We start from the raw sequence: 20,916 nt of genomic DNA, 5'->3' as shown, positions 1-20,916 counted from the left end.
AAAAATAAATAAATCTTTAAAATCTCAGGAGATGAAATTCATTTGTGAGGCTTTGGGGCTTCTGTCCTTGGTGCTGAAATGTTGCTTTTTTTTTTTTTTTTTGGACATAGAGATGTCATCATAGCTCTGGAGGTGCCCTACTCAAGCCTGTCTACCAGGTTGCAGGAGAAAGAGGAGAGGAGATGTAAAATTTTTAAATTTGTATCTTGATAAAGGAAAATTATTAAGCATCTTTGTGAACATCCATGGAGCACTTACTATAGGTTAAGCTCTATGCTAAGTCCTTTATGTATATAATCTCATTTAAACTTTCGCACCAACTCCATGAAGTACGTTTTATGATCTCCATTTTCCACATGAGAAACAGCCATTGCATGTTTCAGGTCATTCAAGGTCAGTGGCCCACCCAGCAACTTGAATCATGTAGTCCAAAGCTTGTCCCCCACACTACATGGCTATCATGTGTCAGCACATTCACATAGCTGGCTGATTTTACACACTGTTGGTTTTCATACTTGTTCCATGACTTTATTTTTTAACTAAAGTGTTTAGGTTGTACTTATGCTAAAGGAGTAATCTGGATTCAGTGACAGATCACTGGACAGGAAAGTGAAGAAGGGGAGACGTTTTCCTAGACTATATGACTTTGGATGTCTTTGAGTCATACATCCTTTCAATGCACTGGGGTTTTTTTTTCCAGTCTATAGAGTTAATTATATTAGCTGATTGCTAAGATTCCTTCTTACTCAAACACACTGCAAAATCTGAGGGGCAGAGTTCTTCCTTTTCGAACTCATTATAGGACAAGACGGTTCTGGAATAATTCCACACTCAATGAGTATGCCGAGATTGTAGCCAGGGAATTAACTGAATTGAGAGACTTCTTCATTGTCTGCCTTTTCTGAGATCAGTTTCAAAGGCTACAGAAGCTTTCTTACCTGACCTCTTCACACACAGATAAGAATCAGGACCCCTGTCCCCTTCCATCCAATTTTCTTTGATGCTCAGCTGAGTAGAGCTTGGTCCCTGTGACATCTCAGTAGAATCATATTTAGTTATGACTTAGTTCGTATTGTGCCAGTCGAGAAAGTCTCTGGAAGGCAAACCGCCCATCCCTGAAAGCCTAGGAGGTAAAACCAAATGCAATTAATTCTGTTTGCCCTTAGATAGCCTGTTCTGAAGACAGAAGTCCTTGCGAGGTCTGGCAGACAGCCTCTTCCAAGACCAACCATGAGCCCTTTTCTCTCGGATTTCTCATTTCCACACAGTGCCTTTCTGAAGTAGTAGAAGTTTTCAGATCCTCTGTTGGGATCCTTTTACAATGACCCTGACAAATCGGGACAGAAGAAGAATGCAGAGTAGTTAAGAGTTTGCATTGTATTCATCCAGACCTGGATTCAAGTCTGGAACTGCTAGCTGTGTGACTCTGGGGGATGCACTTAACCTTGTGATTCACTTCATTTGTCTGTTGAATGTACGTTAGAAGAGTCAGACACCCGGTTAGCTAAGGGCTGCTTCTTCCTGATTAAACAACTTCCCTTTATTCACTGGCTCAGTAAATATGTATTGAGCACCAGCTGTATGCTAGGTACTACTCTAGGCACTAAGGCTACAGCTGTAAACAAAAATAGGCAAAAAAAAACAAAAAAACAAAAACAAAAACAAAAAACTCCTCTACTCTCTTGTCTTGCATCTAAAAAGGAAACAGTAAACTAAATAAATACCTCATATGTGGTGATACAAAGTTCTAAATGCTGTGAAGGAAAACAAAGCACGACAGGGTGGTCAGGGATGTGAGGATATGGGGAGGGTGCCATCACTGTGCAAGAAGGAACTGATGATTGGTCCGTTGCTGGGCTGAGCAGTGCTTCCTGGACACTCAGCGAGGACCTTTGTAAACCTCTTCTGTCACACTTTCACAGTGGATTCAGGAGGTTGTCAGCACAGCTGTCATGGAGCTCATCCTATAGATGAGGAACCTGGCATTCAGAGAGTCCAGGCAACCCCATATCTCACAGTCTTTGAAAGCAGAGGCAGCCTACATACCCAGGTCCTCTTTCTGTCTGGCCCTTAATCCCACCTGTTGACTCCAGTGCCCCTGCACAACCAAGTTATCTGGAAATGAAACTAGAGAGGAGAGTGTCATTGGTCGCCCTCTGTGTATTGGACCCAGTGCTCCAATAAATCTGCACTCCACCCTTGACTGCTGAGCTGGCATTGAAGAGACACACCCAGGTGTTTGCCGATTTACCTTGATTTCCAGCCATCCCCTTTCCAAGTGATTGGCAAATGCACTGGGCAGAAAACAAAGTTCAGATTACTGGCCAAGCAGCTGATTCCTTTCCCCTGCTAGATCCCGAGACTCTGGGCCTCAGCCACCTTCTCCTATTCCACAACCCCTCTGAACCCAGGAACCGAGACCTGGGGGATTGTTTGTCTCTGTTTACTCATAATTAACCACAGCATGCATTTGCAGCTTATCAGTTTTCAAAAGCAGTAAATAGAGCAACCAATCTCCCACCCCATGAATTTTTCATTTTGGAGATTACTGCATAAATATTGTATTTGGATATTATGGTCTGGGGCATCACATTAAAATTGCAAGATGATGCTATTCTCCCACATAATGGAACATGAAATTAAAAGGCTGGTCTTTGGAAGGAAAACTTTTGCATGTCCTCACACCTATATTTCTTTTCTTCCTCTCTCTGGGTTAGTCTTGGTTACCATGTAAGTTAACTAAAATTTAAAGTTGTAAGTCTAATTAAGTGTCTGCGATTGGATATTATCATATAATTAGTACCAGCCAGGGCTGAGGTAGGATTTTATTTTCTTTAAACTCAGGGTCCCTTTAACGGACTAGTTTTAGGGCAGAGTTTTGTATCACTGGTATGATACGGTAAGTATATTGAAAAACCTTCAACAAATCACTCCCAGAGAGAACATGGCTTTGCTAACAGCTTGGATTTTGCCCTTGGGAATGTGTTAGGGAAAGAATAAGACCAGGATCTTTGGATACCTGGGTCTCCTGGTTGGCTTGTGTCTTCTGTGTGTCCTCAGAAAAGTCATCAGCCTTCTCCAGGATCCCAGGTATCTGTCTGGAATTCCTGCCCCACACCCTCTTTGTGGGTATAACAGAGTGACTTATAGAATGTCACAGTTGGAAAATGCCTGACAGTTACCTAACCCATGGTTATTAAGACTAGTGGCCCATGAGCTGGATTCAGGCTAGGGATATGTTTTATTTAGACAGAAATACCTTTTTTTAAAAGGAATTTGAATGCTTTTCAAAAAATGCTTTCTCTACTTCTTTGCTGACTGCACCTTTGTCTTATACCCAGCCTGGTTCAGACATTTCCATTATCCATCTGACCCCTGTAGACATTTAAGTTTACAATCAACACCTAGCCCAACTTTATCATTTCAGCAGAACTAAGTCTGGCACCATCATCAGTGTTTTTATGACACTGTCCTCAGTTCTTTTAAGAATCCAGTGTATGACATCATCGTGCTCAGTGAATGACCAGTGTCTGGGGGCAGGTCCCCTGCTTATGCAGAAGAAAGTACTGGGGAGATGGACCTATTAGTGAGATTTCATGCAGTTCCCTCCAATGGATGCAAGTGGATTTGGGAAGGGCCAGCAGAAGGGATTCTCTATAGAGTTCAGCATGTCTAACACAGTGGAACTGTCTCCAGTTTTTGTACCCCGTAATGTGGCCATCACAATAGATCTTTCCTGAGTGGCACGTGGGTGGCTTAGTTGGTTAAGTGTACAACTCTTGGTTTTAGTCCAAGTTATGAAATCGAGCCCCATGTCGGTCTCCAGGCTCAGCAGAGTCTGCTTAAGAGTCTCTCCCTCCCTCTTCCTTTGTTCCTCCCTCTCCTTGCTCTCTCTCTCTCTCTTTCTCTCAAATAAGAAGGAAAAATCATTTTAAAAACTCGACCTTTCCTGAGCCTTGCATTTTCCTAGGAACTGTGAGGAAAACAGAGAAATCCAAGGTCATTTCTAATGAGAGAAGTGTCTACCTAGGGGAAGATAGGTAGCTGTAATCTGAAGACAGTGATGAGGTCTGCCATGGGAGGTGCAAAGACCTCCAGGTACATGATGATGGATGCAGACTGGCTTAGAGGAAAAGGGCTATTTATGTGTCACAGCCATGACTCCCTGCTCTATCTGGGCCTGAGAACATTCACATCCATCCTGGTACTGCCAAAAGGTTAAATTGTTGAGGAATCTGTTAGTCAGGACTTCTTCAACTGTAAGTCATGGAATTCCACCTCAGAACGCCCTAAGCACATTACTGATGAATCTGGTGTTGAGTCAGACACTGGGATCCAGGGTCTCAAGCAAAGTCATGGAGACTTAATACCTCTCTCTCACTCCCTTTCTCTCTCTCCACACCTCCCCCTCTCCACCCTTCCCCCTCTCTCCCTCCTTCCTTTCTGTTTACCTCCACTATCAAACAACTTTAATACTCATGGTGACAGGATGGCTGCCAGCAGCTCTAGGCTTACATTCTCCAAGCAAAAATGCCATGGAAGAGCTCTCCTTCCTGGTAGATCCAGCAAAAAAAAATCCAAGGCCCAATCTCAGATTTACCTTCAGTTATACATCGATCCCTGAACCAATGATGGCAGCCGGGCAGATGAAATACTCTGACTGACCAGCCTGATCATGTTGTTGCCCCTGGTGATGGGTGTAGGATGCAAATCCAAGCTAACTGAGAGTTTAAGATAGATAACTGTCCAAGGAACAATCATGGTGTGGTTCCCAGAAAAATGAGGAGTGGATGCTGGGTTGACAGAAACATGGGATGAAGCCTTGAAAACATGCTCAGTGGAGGAAGCCAAACCCCAAGAGGCCACATACTATGATTGACTCTATATGAAATGTCCAGAATAAGTAAATCCATAGATACAGAAAGCAGATTGGTGGTTACCCAGGGGCCAGAAGACAGAGGGATGAAGGGAGTGACTGATTATTGGGGGTACTTAAATATTTTGAAACTATATAAAGGTGCCAATTGTACAGCATCACGAATGTACAAACGCCATTGAATTGTACACTTTAAAATAGTTGATTTTATGTTGTATGATCTGGAGAAGTAGCAAGATCCCTGGGTCAGATCTCTAGACTCTTGGTTCCCAGAGAGTTAAGTAGCTTCTGAGTAGCAGGAGCATCCTTCCATGTCCCTGCCCCACCCCAGGCCAGCACAGTGCCTGGCGCACAGTAGGTGTGAAAATTTTTTTTTAAGATTTTCATTTATTCATGAGAGAAAGAGAGAGAGAAAGGCAGAGACACAGGCAAAGGGAGAAGCAGGCTCCCCACGGGGAACTTGATGTGGGACTCAATCCCAGGATCCCGGGATCACTACCTGAGCCAAAGGCAAATGCTTAACCACTAAGCCACCCAGGGGCCCCAGTATGAAATTAATACTAACTCCAGAGGAACTTAAGGATTCAGGCCAGAAGGTTTGGTCCCAGATATGCCCACCCTCCCAACACATCTGTTTTACCAGCTCTTTGATCTCTGGTTTCTGCATCTACAAAATAGGAAGTGCCAATTCTGCTCTGCCTGCCTTACAAATCCCAAATATGCATATATACATATGTGTGTATGTATGTATGTATTTATATATACACACACTCTCTCTAGAGCAGGAGTTATTAATCTGGGGTTCGTGGATAGAATTCAAGGGTTCCATAACTATAGCTGGGAAGAAAATTATCTTTGTTTTCACTAAAGTCTAATTAAAATCCAGCTAAGTGTACATAACATACCAAAACAGTATGAGCGGTAACTGTTAGGAATCACAAATTTTCGTATCACATTTTGGTTAATGCATATACCTCTAAGTATCATTTATGCTCACCTCTTCTGCAAAATTACAGTAGTTATTAGACCTGCCACAAGATCATATTATCTTATGTGTTTAAAAAAAACGCACATAATTATCATAAATTTGATGTTAAAAAAAATATTTTGTGAATATAATGTGTGAGCCAAATGCGTGAGAATAAAAAAAGCACACAAATTCCTAGATCATAACTTCAGTGGTTTAAAAGATATTTTGTAATCCTACATACTTGGAGGTATGCCTTTAAGAGCATTGTTCCGAGACAAGCATCCAAAGGCTGTATTCACCAAACTGCCAAGGCATTCATGGCATGAAAAAGTGATTTCCAAAAGTCCCGTAAAGGAGGAAATAGATATATCACGTGATCATTGCCGTCTACTTGGGCTGAACACTCTAAGCTTTAGGGTCCCTCAGCTACATAATGGCAGTGCCCGCCTCACAGGGATATAGTGACCTGCCTCACTTCTGAAGATCAAGTGACAAACTACACACACAGCCTGTCCAGGCTCAATACCTGGCACACAGTAAGCGCCTGGTACATGCTTTTATTGCCGTGATTGTGCTATTTCATTTGGATTCTGTGCATCTTTGGGCTAAGGGCAATCTTGTCTCTCCCAGGTTCATCCGAAAGCAGGGTCTGGACCGGCTCTTCCTGGAGTGTGACGCCCACATGTGGCGCCTGGGGGACCGGCGAATCCCAGAGGGCATCGCTGTGGATGGAGGCTCAGATTGGTTCCTGCTGAACCGGAAGTTTGTGGAGTATGTGACATTCTCCACAGATGATCTGGTGACCAAGATGAAGCAGTTTTACTCCTACACCCTACTTCCTGCTGAGGTGAGTGTCTAGGAAAAAGTCCCCGAGCAGGGTGAGAGCTGGCTCTAGCGTTCAGAGCAAAGGCAGAAGTTGAATTCTTGCTGAAGGTTTGGCACAGTGGTGCTGAGTCCAGTTATGTAGCCTTCTACCCATCCAGATGAAGATGGAGAACTACATTGGCCACCAGGGCCCTTGCTGTCACGGCAGGCCCGCAGTCCCCCTGCAGTCTGCATGGAGGGTGTATGGAATAGACAGACACATGACACTGCCACTTGCAGTCCACACGGCATTTTTGTGCAAAGTAGAAAAGACAGTCCTCCCTCAAAACACTTGGCTCCCATTGGTCATAAAAATCATCATGATATACTGATTTTGTTAGAACAGGACACTTCACTGCCATTTTCCAGAAAACTTTTATTTAAAAAAACCAGAAACCTCTCATACCTACCATGTTGATGGTGCCCCACCAGGATTGTGCAGTGTGTAACCCTTGCAACTGTATATGCTGGCTTTTTCAGGACCTACACACAGCAATGTTTGACAGATCTTCCACAGTCACCAATCCTGTAATAACTACTTTTTCAGCATGAAGAATACCTTTCCTAATTTTGAGTATTTTTCTATCATTCCCTGACAGATAGGCAGCAGTGTTGGCCTCATCATTCACAATGGAAATTCCAGTGATCCCAAAGACAGAGAGCCAGGGCTTCTGCTGGACCTGTACCAGCCCCCACACTGACAGCCCCTGGGACTCATTTCCTGATGGCTTTTAGGAGCATTTAAAAAGCTCCAGGGAGGCTGTCTCACTTTTCAGGCCTCAGTATGGGGAAGGTATCTTAGTTCAGACAGCTGTAACAAAGCACAACAGATTAGGTGGGTTATAAACAATAAAAATGTACTTCCCACAGTTCTGAAGGCTGGGAGCCTGAGATCTGGGTGCGAGAATGGTCGGGTTCTAGTGAGGGTCCTCTTCCAGGCTGCAGATTGCATAGCGACCATTCTTGCGCTCGCATGCTAGAAGGAACAAGGTGGATCCCTTTTTGTCAGGGCACTAATCCCCTTCATGAGGGTTCCACCCTCCTAGTCTAATGACATCCCAAAGACCCCCACCTCCCAACACCATCACACTGAGGGGCTAGGATTTCAACCTACAAATTTTGGAGGAGACACAAACATGCAGTCCATCACAGAAGCCCAGCTGCGTAAGGTTGCAGACCGCTCTGAAACCATACCGGGCTCCATCTGGAAGTGGATGGGGACTCAGTTCTGAAATGTTGCCACTACGAGCCTTCTTCTCAGACCTGCACTGAGGTGTTCTGCATTCAGCTCCCTCACCTCCCAGTCACTTTCATCCTAATTTCTGATCTCACAGAACTCCAGAAGTGGTTCCACTTCTCTAGAGCCTGGGACACCTCTCGTGAGTGATCTGCTACCATTTCTTCCTGGCGGTACCCCAGGCCCAGGCTGTGTTTCTAGGCCAGACCAGAAAACATACCCCATTTGATGGCTCCCGCATCCCTCACCAGCATCTGGGGCAGTGCCAAGCTGATAGGGCTGACTGCCCATGTCACTCCAGAAGGATGATGGGCTTCTCATTACCGTGCCAGGTTTTACTATTCTGCACACACATTAGGTAATCAGCTTTTAATCCTATTTCAGCGAAAATCACCTTTTCTCTCAATGCTGATAACCTCCTCATCCATTATCTTACGAGGAATTTCTGTATCATTATGAAAGGACACAGGGCAATTGGTAATTGGGAATTTTTCTCCACTGCTTGATGGAGAATATGTGCTTCTATGGGCTTGTAGACAATTCAAGCTTAAAATCCAGGTTCATGGGCATATGTCATTTAGCAGCCAGGAAGAGCAGCTGGGGGTGGTGGGTGGGGACTCGTTTTGCCCATCTACCCACTGAAATGAGACTTGTTTGGGGGCCCTGGTTGTTTTAATCAAGATGCCCATACTGATGCTGGTATGTCTTCCTCACCCCTGCCCCAGTACACACAGGCACTTTACACTTCACAGCCCTGCCTTGCCCTCCCTTTCCCCAGACTGCCACCAGGAAACCACTTTAGAATAAATCTAAAGAAGATGTGGTCTATATATACAATGGAATATTACTCAGTCATTAGAAATGACGAATACCCACCATTTGCTTCGACGTGGATGGAACTGGAGGGTATTATGCTGAGTGAAGTAAGTCAGTCGGAGAAGGACAAACATTATATGGTCTCATTCATTCAGAGAATATAAAAAATAGTGAAAGAGATTAAAGGGAAAAGGAGAGAAAATGAGTGAAAATATCAGTGAGGGTGATATAACATGAGAGACTCCTAACTCTGGGAAACCAAAAAGGGATAGTGGAAGGGGAAGCAGGCAGGGGATGGGGTGACTGGGTGACAGGCACTGAGGGGGGCACTTGATGGGATGAGCACTGGGTGTTATATGTCGGCAAATCGAACTCCAATAAAAAAAAACATACAAAAAAAAAAGAATAAATCTAAAGGCTGAGTCATAAATTCGTTGCAGAAAGACCATGTATCCCCTAACAGCTTCCCCTAGGGAACAGATAGCAGGGGAGCATGTATCTGGCTGGTATCTGGGGTTGTTATAAAACAGTATCCAGATAGAAGTCTATCTGTCTGTCTTTCTCTGGAAGTCTTTCAGAAGCAGTAACCACATCTTGCCTCTCCGGGCTCTGTCTCCACTCTCAGCATTGCTGCTTTCTCAGATTCCTAGGAGAGGCAGGTCAAGAGTTTTATTTTAGGATTAGCAGAGACCGATGGAGTCTGGTTCAGCACCACGGACAGCGCACAGCCCCAGCCCGCCCCTCCCTGCGTTGTCCTCTGGCTCCCATGGCTGAGGCAGGAGGGGTGCCAGGCACACCGGTCAGCCCTGGGACGGGTACATCCGGGAACCTGGCTTCCTTTAGCCAGGGGTGAAATTCCAGAGCATCAGTCTTTGTTCTCAAGCTACCTCAGACTGGAATCCCTTTGCTTTCGGATCTGGCCATTTTGCAAAGCACTTGCCCTTCTGGCCCAGGGTTTTCTGGAAAACTGTCACCACATTTCCTCTGGTTCCCATGTGTTGACATAACCTGAGGGATTTTTTCCTCTCTGCCAGGCAGACCAAAGATGTCCTGAATGATAGGAAACATCTTGAGATCAGATTGTAGACTGCTGGGGAAAGACAACTTAGAGAAACGCTCAGGGCGTTAGACTTCCAAGCAGAATTAAGCCACTCTGAACAAAACCTCCCGTGTGCCCTGAGCTGGACCAGGACTGGCGGCCGACCCCTCCTTTGCAGAGGGAACCAAGGACTCTCTGAGAGAGTTCCCGCACAGTCACGGGGTTCAGGGGAGGGAGGCTGGAGGAGGTCTCAGGCCGGTCCCTCTCTCCCCTGCAGTCCTTCTTCCACACAGTCCTGGAGAACAGCCCCCACTGCGACACCATGGTAGACAACAACCTGCGCATCACCAACTGGAACCGGAAACTGGGCTGCAAGTGCCAGTATAAGCACATCGTGGACTGGTGCGGCTGCTCGCCCAACGACTTCAAGCCGCAGGACTTCCACCGCTTCCAGGTGAGCCCGCCCGGCCTCAGATGCTGGCCGAGGAATCTTGTCCTGCGGTTGGCAGCCCTGGCTCCAGTAGTGACAGTGACAACATGAGCAGCGGCCACCATTCATTGGCCACTTTCCCCATATGCCAGAAGGATTCTGGCCATTTTCCCTGTATTAACTCATGAGCTGCATTCCACCCCCCCCAACCCCTGCACATCAACCTTATAGATAAGCACATAGGGATAGTATTACTGTTATTCTGTTTTAGAGATAGAGAAACTGAGGCATAGAAAGGTCAAAAACAGGCCAGTGTATGTTTCTATGTCCATTTCTCTGTATTGCCTTTCTTTATTTTTTTTTGAAGATTTTATTTATTTATATGAGACACAGAGAGAGAGAGGCAGAGACACAGGCAGAGGGAGAAGCAGGCTCCCTGTGGGCAGCCCAATGTGGGACTCAATCCCAGGACCTCAGGATCACACCCTGAGCTGAAGGGAGACGCTCAACCACTGAGCCACTCAGGCGTCCCTGTACTGCCTTTCAAGAAATCCCCTGAAGTGTGTGTTAAAAATATATTTCTGGGTGCAAAGTTGAGCATACCTAGAACAGAGTTTCTCCACCTCAGCCCTCTTAACATTGTGGCTGGGTCATTCCCTGCTGTGGGTTGAGGGGGGTAGGCGCTGTCCTGCCTATTGTTGGCAGTTCAGCAGCACCCCTGGGTTCCGGCCTCTCGCTCTGGTGTCACACTCCCATCATGACAGCCAGAAATGTCTTCAGACATCGTCAGATGTCCTTGGGGGGCAAACTTTCCCTCTCTGGCGAGGTCCAGGACTTTTATTTTAGCATGCCACACTCTGGAAAATTCTGAGGAGCTGCCAGGTCTGGAAGACCATGCTCGGTGAACCTAAAGGAGGAAGGAAGGGAGGAAATCTGGATCTCCCCTCCCCCCCCCCCCCCCAGAGAGAGGAGTGGGAGAAGCATCCCTGCACCACCTAGCAGGTGATGGTTCTGGGGAGAACAGAGGCAAGGGGCGAGCAGTGCTCCCTCTGCTTCCATGAGCCCCAAGGATGCCTGGGTTCCCAGACCTGTTGAGGTGTGAGCACCCCTCCTGCTCCTTCTCGGCCAGCGGCCTGAAAATCTTCCTCTCTCCCCCTCACTGTGCCCTGGACCCTACTGCCGAGAGCACAGGCGGTGCCACAAGGTGGTTAAATACGTCACTCTGAGGTCACTAGAGCCACCACGTGGAGATGGTTTGCTTCCTCCCCAGCCACTAACCCAGAGGGTGGGTGGGAGCAGCAGTGCAGGTCAATAACCTAGGCTAAGGCGCCCCCTTCGGACTCACCCTGGCACATAACAGAACTGTCCAGGGGAAGGCATGGGCCGCCCAAATGGAGCCCCCAGTCTCTTAGCCTGGCTCCTTAGTGTGCGGTCCACAGACCATGAGCATCACCAGGGAGCTTATTAGAAGTACAGACTCTCAGCTGTTCCAGACGTGCTGGGTCAGAATCTGCATAGAAATAAGATTCTCCAGGTGACAGGGAGCCTATTTATGCTTAAGAAGCACAAGGGTAGGGATCTGTTCCATCCCAGGCTCTCTGCAGGGCCCTCTGTGGGTGTCGGCTTCCCTGGGGCAGGCATCATCTCCATTGTGCAGGTGGGGAAACTGAGGCACAGAGCAGCTAACCTTCTTGTCCGTGGACACACAGTGGGGTGGTAGGGCCTGGGGGTCCCTCCCAGGTGCTTCCAGTTGCAGACCTGGGCTTTTTCTGCCAGGCCCCACTGCCACCCTGGTTTTGTGCCTACACAGGTGCAGAGCACACAGTGGATTTCATCTCGTTATTCAGGTTCCCTCAAGGTGCCCGCCCAACGTCTTTCACCCCTGTAGGCGGTTGCTGCAATAAGTATTTTTTCAGGCCTGTGTTTGGTGGCAGATTAAGAGCTACCCAGGGACCTCCTCAAAGCCATGTTAATTTAGGTATGAACTTGGGTGACATTTAACTCCTTTGTCCATGCAGAAAGGATCTGCTGAGCAGAAAGAGGGCTTCAGGGGGAATATATGACCTATTCAAAAGGAAAAACGGGAAAGATTCCCACTTTTGCAGAGGACCAACTGTTGCCCTCGATGCAAAGGACCTTCATCATTTAGAGCAAGTAGCCGTGGCGGTTCTCTGGCAGTAGCACTGCCCCTCGCGGGCTGCTCCTTTGGGTGGCAGCCTTTGCATTGCAGCCCCAAGTCTCCCAGGGGCATCGTGGTCTCTGGTAGAAACAGGCTAACATAGAGACTTCGCACGTGCTCACAGCTATTCCTTTCACAGTAAACAAAGATCAAGAACATCCCCCAACATCTAGACTCAAGAAACTGCTGTCTGTCGGGAACTCAGAGTTCTTGTTCGAAGAAGAGTGGTAAATATAGAAACATGCCCTTTTGGAAGATCCAGCTGCGAATAAAGAATCACAAGCAGAGAAAGGAGACTGCCTGGCCCCTGAGTCTAGTTCTAGAAGCCCCTTGTTGCAGGCTTCAGGGAGTAGTGACAATAGTCACCTAACAATAGCAGATGACACTATGTGCCAGGCTCTCTGATAAGTACCTATATTATTATACCCATTTTAAGGATGAGGAAGCTGAGGCCTTGGGTGATTTGCCCAAAGACCTATGTAGCTAGAAAGTAGCAGAGTCAGAATTTGAACCCAAGTAGTCTGACTCTTCAGCGGTGCCATAAGGGAACCAAACTGACCTTTGACCACAGAGAGGGCCAGAATATTATTAAATGTTATCCATAAACCACCACAGGGTTCATGAAGCAGGTAAGCTAGAGGGTATTCAGAATGATACCAAGGATGTTTGTTTTCAGGGGCTTCCAGTTTACTCAGCAGCTCAGTCCTAAAATGATGCAGTAGAAAGAGACTGGGCTTGAGAGTCATCCGAGCTGGGTTCGAATCCTGAAGATGTGTGAGTGAATATACATCACTTCCCCTTCCTGAGCTCGGTTCCCTTATATGTAAAACAGGAGTCATAATGCCTGCTTTGCAGAGTTGATGGAAGAATTCGAGGTGGTGACATGAACGCAGTGCTAAGCTGAGAATACGTGCTCAGTGGTTTTTACTGTCATTAGCGCTGCTGTTAATCCACTGCAGTGGAAACAGTGCCAGACCCAGCTTAAGGTCAGTAATCACACTAGACGGGAGGGGCTGTGCTTCCAGTTGTTTCTGTAGCCCTGGACCAGGGGTCCACAAACTACTGCCCCTGGGCCAAATCCAGCCCCCCGCCCGCTTTTGTAAATAAAGGCTTTTGGAAAACAGCCACACCCATTCTTTTACCACGGCTGCATCTACTACGTGGCTGCTTTCACATCACCACAGCCTAGCCGAGTAGTTGCAGAGCTGGAAATTACTATTATGCAGCCCTTTGCGGGTCCCCACCCAGGCATGAGTATAAGACTTGGTACGTAACAGGGTGCCCAGAATATTATTTCTTCATCCTGACTCTGCCATTTCCTTGCTGTGTGACCTTAGATAAGTCCCTTTCCCTCTCTGGGTCTCCATTTCCTTGAAAACTTGGTTTGTGTAAGTGGTCTTCAACTGCATCATGATCACCTGGGAAACTTTTTTTGGACGCAGATTCCTAAAACTCACATCTCAGAGATGTTGACTCCATAGTTCTGGGGGAGGACTCCAGAATCTGAATCTTTCCCCCGCCACTCAGAGAGGAGTGGGGGAGGGGCAGAGGGAGGAGGAGAGAGACCCTCTTTTCTTTTTTTTAAAGATTTTTATTATTTATTTATTCATGAGAGGAGAGAGAGAGAGAGAGAGAGAGGCAGAGACACAGGCAGAGGGAGAAGCAGGTTCCATGCAGGGAGCCTGATGCGGGACTCGATCCCAGGTCTCCAGGATCAAGCCCTGGGCCAAAGGCAGGGTTAAACCACTGAGCCACCCAGGCATCCCAGAGAGAGACCCTCTTAAAGCAGGCTCTGCACTCAGTGCAGAGCCCAACACAGGGCTCGATCTCACCACCCTGAGATCACGACCTGAGCCAAAGTCAAGAGTCAGACGCTTAACCGACTGAGCCTCCCAGTCGCCCCCAGAATCTGATTTTTTTTTTTTTCCAGAATCTTTCAACTTTTAAAGCTATTCAGTTGGCGGTGGTGTGCAGCCCCGGTTCAGGTGTTATATCCTCTACAAACCTTAGTGAAGGCATCCCCTCAAATCCCACTAAGAATGAAGATTCCTGAACCCCACTGGCAGAGATTCTCACAGTACATCTGGGTTCCTTGTCCATCTGCCAATCAGCGGCAGTGCCCAGGAGGCAACAGGGGTGGGTGCAAGTGGGGGGGGCACTGAGGTGACCAGGGGGATCCATGCCCCTCTAAAGGGACAGCTGCCCTTCAACTCTGGCCAGTCATTGCCTTGTGGAAACACGGGCCTGGGGTTCCAAGTCTATTTCTGTTTAAAGGGAAGCCAAAAGTTGTTGCTGTGAACTCTTGTACTTTTTAAACGTTGCCAGCTAATTCAATTTTAAAGCACTCTGCTGGACAACTGGAATATATCTGTAAGCTGTATTTGCCCTGGACCTCCAGCTAAATGATTTCTGCCATCCATCTCGGCCACAAACATCTGGGAGGTAATTTATTTACCAGACATTTAAATGATGCGTACTATGTGCCCACCATTGCTGTAAATGCTCTACAAATATTAACCCGTTCAGTCCTGACACACTTCTTACTACCTCCAGCTTACAGACAAGGAAACTGAGGGCAGAGAGCTTAGGAAGTGTCAGAGCTGGGATTGGGATCCAGACAGGCTGGCTGCAGAGCCCTGCTCCCCAGACCCCTCCTCCCGCCCCGCTTGTTGACATTCCTCTTCTTATCCTCCCGAGCACAGCAGACAGCCAGGCCCACCTTCTTTGCCCGAAAATTTGAAGCCGTGGTGAATCAGGAAATCATCGGGCAGCTGGACTACTACCTGTACGGGAATTACCCTGCGGGCACCCCAGGCCTCCGCTCCTACTGGGAGAACGTGTACGATGAGCCAGATGGCATCCACAGCCTGAGCGACGTGGCGCTCACCTTGTATCACTCTTTTGCCCGCCTGGGTCTCCGCAGGGCCGAGTCCTCGCTGCACGTGGAGACAGGGAACAGCTGCAGGTGAGCCTGCGGAGTGGGAAGTGGGGGACAGTGGGAGGGGGTGGGGGGGCCCTCTTCAGGATCCACACGCTTTTCCCTGTCTCTGCTGACCTCAAAGGCATCCGAACTGGGACTGAGCCTTTGGCTCAGGTCGTGATCCCCTGGGGTCCTGGGATCCAGTCCCGCATTGGACTCCCTGCATGGAGCCTGCTTCTCCCTCTGCCTATGTCTCTGCCTCTCTCTCTCTCTCTCTCTCTCTCTCTGTGTGTGTGTGTGTGTGTCTCTCATGAATAAATAAATAAAATCTTCAAAAAAAAAAAAAAGTCATCCAAACCTATCCCAGTGGCCAGATCTCATCTGCTCTAAGACACAATCACACTACTTACTACTTTTTCAGAACACCATGTCTACTGTTTACCTGATTATTTCCTGGCCAGTGCTCTTGTTCTTGATGTTCTTGTTCTGTGTCTCTTATAAGGAAGCTTTATGTCCCCACGTTAAGTAGTTGTGTTTGCCTTTGCCTTAGATGTGAAAATACAGAACTTTTGTTTGTTTAATTTTTCTTACAGAAAATGTCAAGTATATACGAAATAGAAGAGTGTGGCCCCATGCCCCCATTACCCACCTCTAGAGATTTCTTGCTCAGGGCCAAGGCGTTTTCCTCTTTGCTTTTGCCTGCTGACCCCTCCTCCCAGATCAATTTGAATGAAGCATGGCCCATACTTATAGCATCTGAGCCATAAGTATTTTAATATGTTATCTATGAAAAATAAAGAGTCCTTCCTAAAACACAACCCTACTGTTGTTGGCATACTTAAAAATATAACCAAAAATGTTAAAATGTAGACCTATGATTTAAGACATTCGGGTATCCCTTAGAATCATCTCACCTACCACTAGCAGGTACCAGTTGACACTTCAGGAGAGAGTGTTCTAGAATATGTGAAAAGAAGAGGGGGAAGGAAGTAGGAGAATGATTCACCATCATCCCCTCCTCCTGCCTTCCCTAAGCCAACCGCCCTGTCATTTTGTGTGCCTTTTCTTCCCTACCAGCAATGTGCATTGCAGATATTTACATAATTGCAATAAGATTTTGAAGTCCTGTTTCTTTTTCATTTGACGTTATGATATTAGCCCCCTCTTCCCCATGCTGCTCTGCGGCTTCCCTAATGATAATGATCCTCGTTAATGCCCGCAAGGATTCCATTGAGTAGAAATTCCAGAGTTTGCCTAATCCAGTCCTTTCCTGTTGCATTGTCAGTAATGGACCATTGTAAATAATGTTCTGATGACTATCTTTGTGCAGAAAGCCTTTTTTTTCCATTCCCTTTTCTGATTATTTCCTGAGGATGGATTCCCAGAAGTGCATCTAATCACTCTCTTTCTCTTTCTTGTTCTCCTCCTCATCCTACCTCCCCCTTTGGACTACAAAGAGAAAACCTTTTTTTTTTTAAACCACTATCTGTCTACACTGAGGCCTCCCCTAGTGTCCCTCCTTGCCCTACTCTTCCCTCTCCTGGGGAGTGTAAGAAGAAGAAGAGAAACCATTTTGTTACCTAAAAGCCTGAAAACATGGCACAGTGTGTACCCGGTGCATAGCTGGCTGGGCATCTGCAAGGCTGCATCAAGTTGGCTTCCATTCATTCTCTCCTCCTCCTAGCCTCAGACTTCTCTCTCCTCTCCCGGCAAGTTCTAGTCTGGTTTGAAGGGAGACTGGGGTGGGTTGGGAACCCAGGACTGGATTTCTGTTGACCTTGGACAAGCCATTAACCTCTCTGTGCCTCAGTTTCCTCATCTGTAAGATGGGTGCAGTAATAATAAGCCTCGTAGCCTAAAGTGGTGTGAGTTTTAATGGAGACCATCTTCAAACACCGCCTTATGAGTTCTCTATTACTGTTATTATCATCCCTGTTTTAACAGCGTTTTACATGCTAAGTGCTCAGCAAGTGTGCACGTCAGTGTGGATGTCTCCGTTGTTATTACCATGAAGCTGCCACAAGCAGTCAACAGTGAGCCTGGTGTGGGAGCTGCACGCTCATGCTCCCTAATGTAATGGGTGGTATGGACTGCTCCTTGACTGTCTGTGTTTTCCTTTGCTCGGTGCCCTTCCCTGTGCAGCCCACCCTTTCCGTAGTCTTTGAGGGTCAGCTCCAGTGCCACATCCTCTGCAAAGCAATTCAGGGGCTCCCCTGAGAGTCTGTCCACCCCAAGCTGAAAGTAGCTCAGACTTCCCTCCATCACTCCCCTGGCTGGTAGCTGTGGTACCAGGGGTCAAGGTCATCTGCAAGTCTTTCTCCTCCTGCTAGTCTGGGACAGAATCCTTGTCCATGGAGCCACTGCGTGCATCCCTGTGGTAATGCAGTGCCTGATGCCTGGGAGGTGAATGTTTTCCAAGAATAGTTTTAGCCCCAGACTTCATGGAATTTATGAGGTAAATGACAACATACGAAATTCCAAAAGACATCCTCAATTTATTTAGGGTTGTTGAAATTTTCTCCTGGTATTTGTTTTGGGATTAAACAAGCCATCAAGTTGCCTGGGGCCTGGAATCCTTTGGCTTCTACCTCATTTTTTATTATAATAGAACCATTGTGCCTTGCTGTGGGCAAAGCGGATATATTTATGGATATGCGCCTACAAAGAAATCGGGACAAAGGACCCTTATCCCAAAAGGCAAAAGAGAGTGAATTCCTGCCCGTGGGGTGTCTGGGGAAATAGCAAGTGAAAACTTTATTTCAGGAGTCTCATTTCCTCTGGGCATTTCATGCAAATTGTCTTTCCAGTCTATAGTATAACCTTTTATAAAAATAATGTTTATTGATTTTTTTCCTCGTTATAAAGTAACACATGTTCAGTGCAGAAATTTTCAAAACGGCAGACTGAGAGAACAACAACAAAAAAAATCAAGTTGGAAAAAAAAAAATCAAGTTGGTTTTTGAGCCACCATCCAGAGATAAAATCTATCAGTATTTTAATACAGGCACTCAAATTCAAATGCTCTACCGGGCCAGGCAGGTAGCAGGTGTGACTGCTGTGGGCTGACCTGACCATGCCAGTCTGGAGCCCCTGTGGGCCCTGGTACTAAGCCCCAGTACATTCTTGCCCTAAGGGAATCATAGAATTGAAGCTGCCAACCAGTCTCCTAATTTTTCAAGAGAAACTAGAAATCTAGATTTTTGTGTGAATCTTATTTTTTCTGTACCTACCTTACTTAAGTAAGAAAAACACCTTTGGCCCAAGTGGGTGCATATGTGATGGCCTTTAGGTTATATTGTATTATATCTAATTAAAACTACCTCTCATCTTAATTTTAATTGCTTAAGTCCATAGTCAAGAGGAGGTATCAGAGGACTTTGCATTCAGTCCTGGGTTACATGTACCCTAGATGCACTTTAGAAGCAAAAGGTCCAAGAGAACATCCTTCTAGAATTTTCACCCAATCATCATGTATTGATTGAGCATCTGCCATGTGTCAGGCTCTGTTAGGCACTCTGCTGGGACCCAGACAGACCAGGCCCCTGAGTTCAAGGCTTTCCCATTCTTGTGAAAAGATATAGTACCTAAACACTTGTAAGGAGAAACAAAAGATCAATAAGAGTAAAGGCTCTGCTGAGGATGAAGGTAAAATCACATGGTAGCAATGAGTTGATGACTTGAGATTCACTGGTCAAGGAAGCTCTCTCTGAGGTGGTAACATTTATGCAAAATGATAATACGGAGCCAGACATGCAATGTAAAAGGAGAAGAGCATCCCCAGCAAAAGCAATATCCTGTGCAAAGGCCCTAAGGTAGAAATGAGTTTTTAGCCTATTCCAGAATCCAAAGTAAAACCCGTGTGGCTAGAAGGTAGGGGGTTGGGACAAAAGGAAACAAAATGAGGCTAAAGAGGCAGGACTTTGTAGACCAGTTGGGGCATTTCAATTTTATCACAGGCATTAAGCAAACCGCTTGTGGTGTTGAAGCAGTGGGCAATGGATATGGCTACTTAGGACTAGGTTACAGTGAACAAAGTAGGAGGGGACAAGTAAAGAGGCTCCTGGAAGGGTCCAGGTAAGGCACGATGATGGCTTAGACTAGGACGCTGGCAATGCCTAAGGAGAAGAGAGGCTGGGTTCAGGTGGGGACAACAAAATTTCTTGACAGAAGGTGAAGGAAAGCAAGCCACCAAAGACCAACTCCTGGATTTCTAGAATGCTTGACCTTGGCTCACTTACTTGACCCCTTAGCAGCCCCCAATACAGCAGACCACTCCCTTCTGGAACCATTTTATTATTGTGATTCCCATGACAAGCTCTCCTGCTGTTCGCCACCTTCATTGACCCCAGCCACCTTACAGAACCAACATTCATGGAGCATCTGTTGCAACGATGCTGTATAACCAGCCCCAAATCACTGTTTTGCAATGATAAGTGTTGACATGGCGCTCAAGTTGGTGGGTCAACAGGGCAGCTTTCCTAGCCTCAGCTGGCATCTCTCCTGCGTCTGCAGCCAGCTGCAGGTCAGGAGGGGGCCTCTGTTGTTCTCAGCAGAGAATCATCGCCAGATCTAGGAGGGCTTCTGCTGGGACAACTGGGGGTGCTCTGCTCCGAGCACCTCGTCCTCCAGCAGGCTAGCTCAGGCATGCTCACATGGAGGAAGAAAGGCAAGTAGAAATGTGCACGACTTCTAGAGGCCCTGGCTCAGGACCAGCATGGCACCCCTTCCACCACATTCTGCCGCCAAAGCAGGTTCAAGAAGGAGAACGAGATCACCTCGGTGGCGCATGGAGACATGTAGAGTCACATGGAAGAGAGCCTGGAGACGGGAGAGGTGAAGAACCAGGGCCAGAAATGCAGGCCGCCACAGGGCCCTTTCACACCTCTACCAACGTGGTCCACAGTCGCACCTGCCACAAGCAGGCACTTAGGCTTAAATCAACTAAAATTATAACTTCAGTTGCTCGGTCACACCAGCCTCATTTCAAGTGCTCAGGAGTCCCAAGGAGTCCCAAGTGGCTGCTCGCTACTGGATCGGACAGTTCGGAGGAAAAGCCTTTCCGTCATGGTAGAAGGTTCTGCAGCACAGTCCGGGGCCACGTGGGTTGCCAGCTTCCAGCATCCAGATCCGAAGTGGGTTTGCGTGAGCCAAGAGTGCCCAGCGAGCAATCCCAAGACAGCCTGGGCTTTTTGTTCTCAGAGCCCGGGGGCATCCGGATGATAAGGCAGCAATTTCGGGAGCTGGGTAAACGTGGGAGGGTGGCTTCCCTCACCATTGTAATTGGCCATGAAGACTCCCACTCCTGAATGGAACCAGGGGAAGGCAGGCCAAGGGGGACAGGGATTAGTGGGATGCTGTTTCCAAGGGGCCACACATGCCCACTAAGTGCTGTGTGGCTTCCACACTGCAGAAGCCCGCAGCTTTTATTTCATGTGTATGAAGGACAAAGAACTGGGCTGTCTCCAGTCCTCCAACTCTCGGCTCCCTGCCTCCTCAGGGGATCTCTGCTTAGCTTCCCTGCCCCTTTCAGCCAGCGAGACGCTGTATCTTCACAAGTTACCTATTTGTGTGTGTGTGCGTGTGTG

General features: G+C 47.1%; 1 protein-coding gene across 2 annotated transcripts in view; it reads left to right on the top strand.

Annotated features, from left to right (window-relative positions):
- XYLT1 (xylosyltransferase 1) overlaps positions 1–20,916 on the top strand; it is a 303,249-nt gene that overhangs the window by 264,546 nt on the left and 17,787 nt on the right. For both annotated transcript variants that reach the window (XM_041749083.1, XM_041749084.1), the window contains exons 7-9: positions 6,477–6,693; positions 10,080–10,256; positions 15,114–15,376. In XM_041749083.1, the coding sequence (XP_041605017.1) occupies positions 6,477–6,693; positions 10,080–10,256; positions 15,114–15,376 (657 nt within the window). The remainder of the gene's footprint in view (positions 1–6,476; positions 6,694–10,079; positions 10,257–15,113; positions 15,377–20,916) is intronic.

This window comes from Vulpes lagopus, chromosome 3 (assembly GCF_018345385.1).
Source record: "Vulpes lagopus strain Blue_001 chromosome 3, ASM1834538v1, whole genome shotgun sequence".
Lineage (NCBI taxonomy): Eukaryota > Metazoa > Chordata > Mammalia > Carnivora > Canidae > Vulpes > Vulpes lagopus.
The sequence above is the reverse complement of the archived record's forward strand: the minus strand, read 5'-3'. Positions and strand labels throughout refer to the sequence as shown.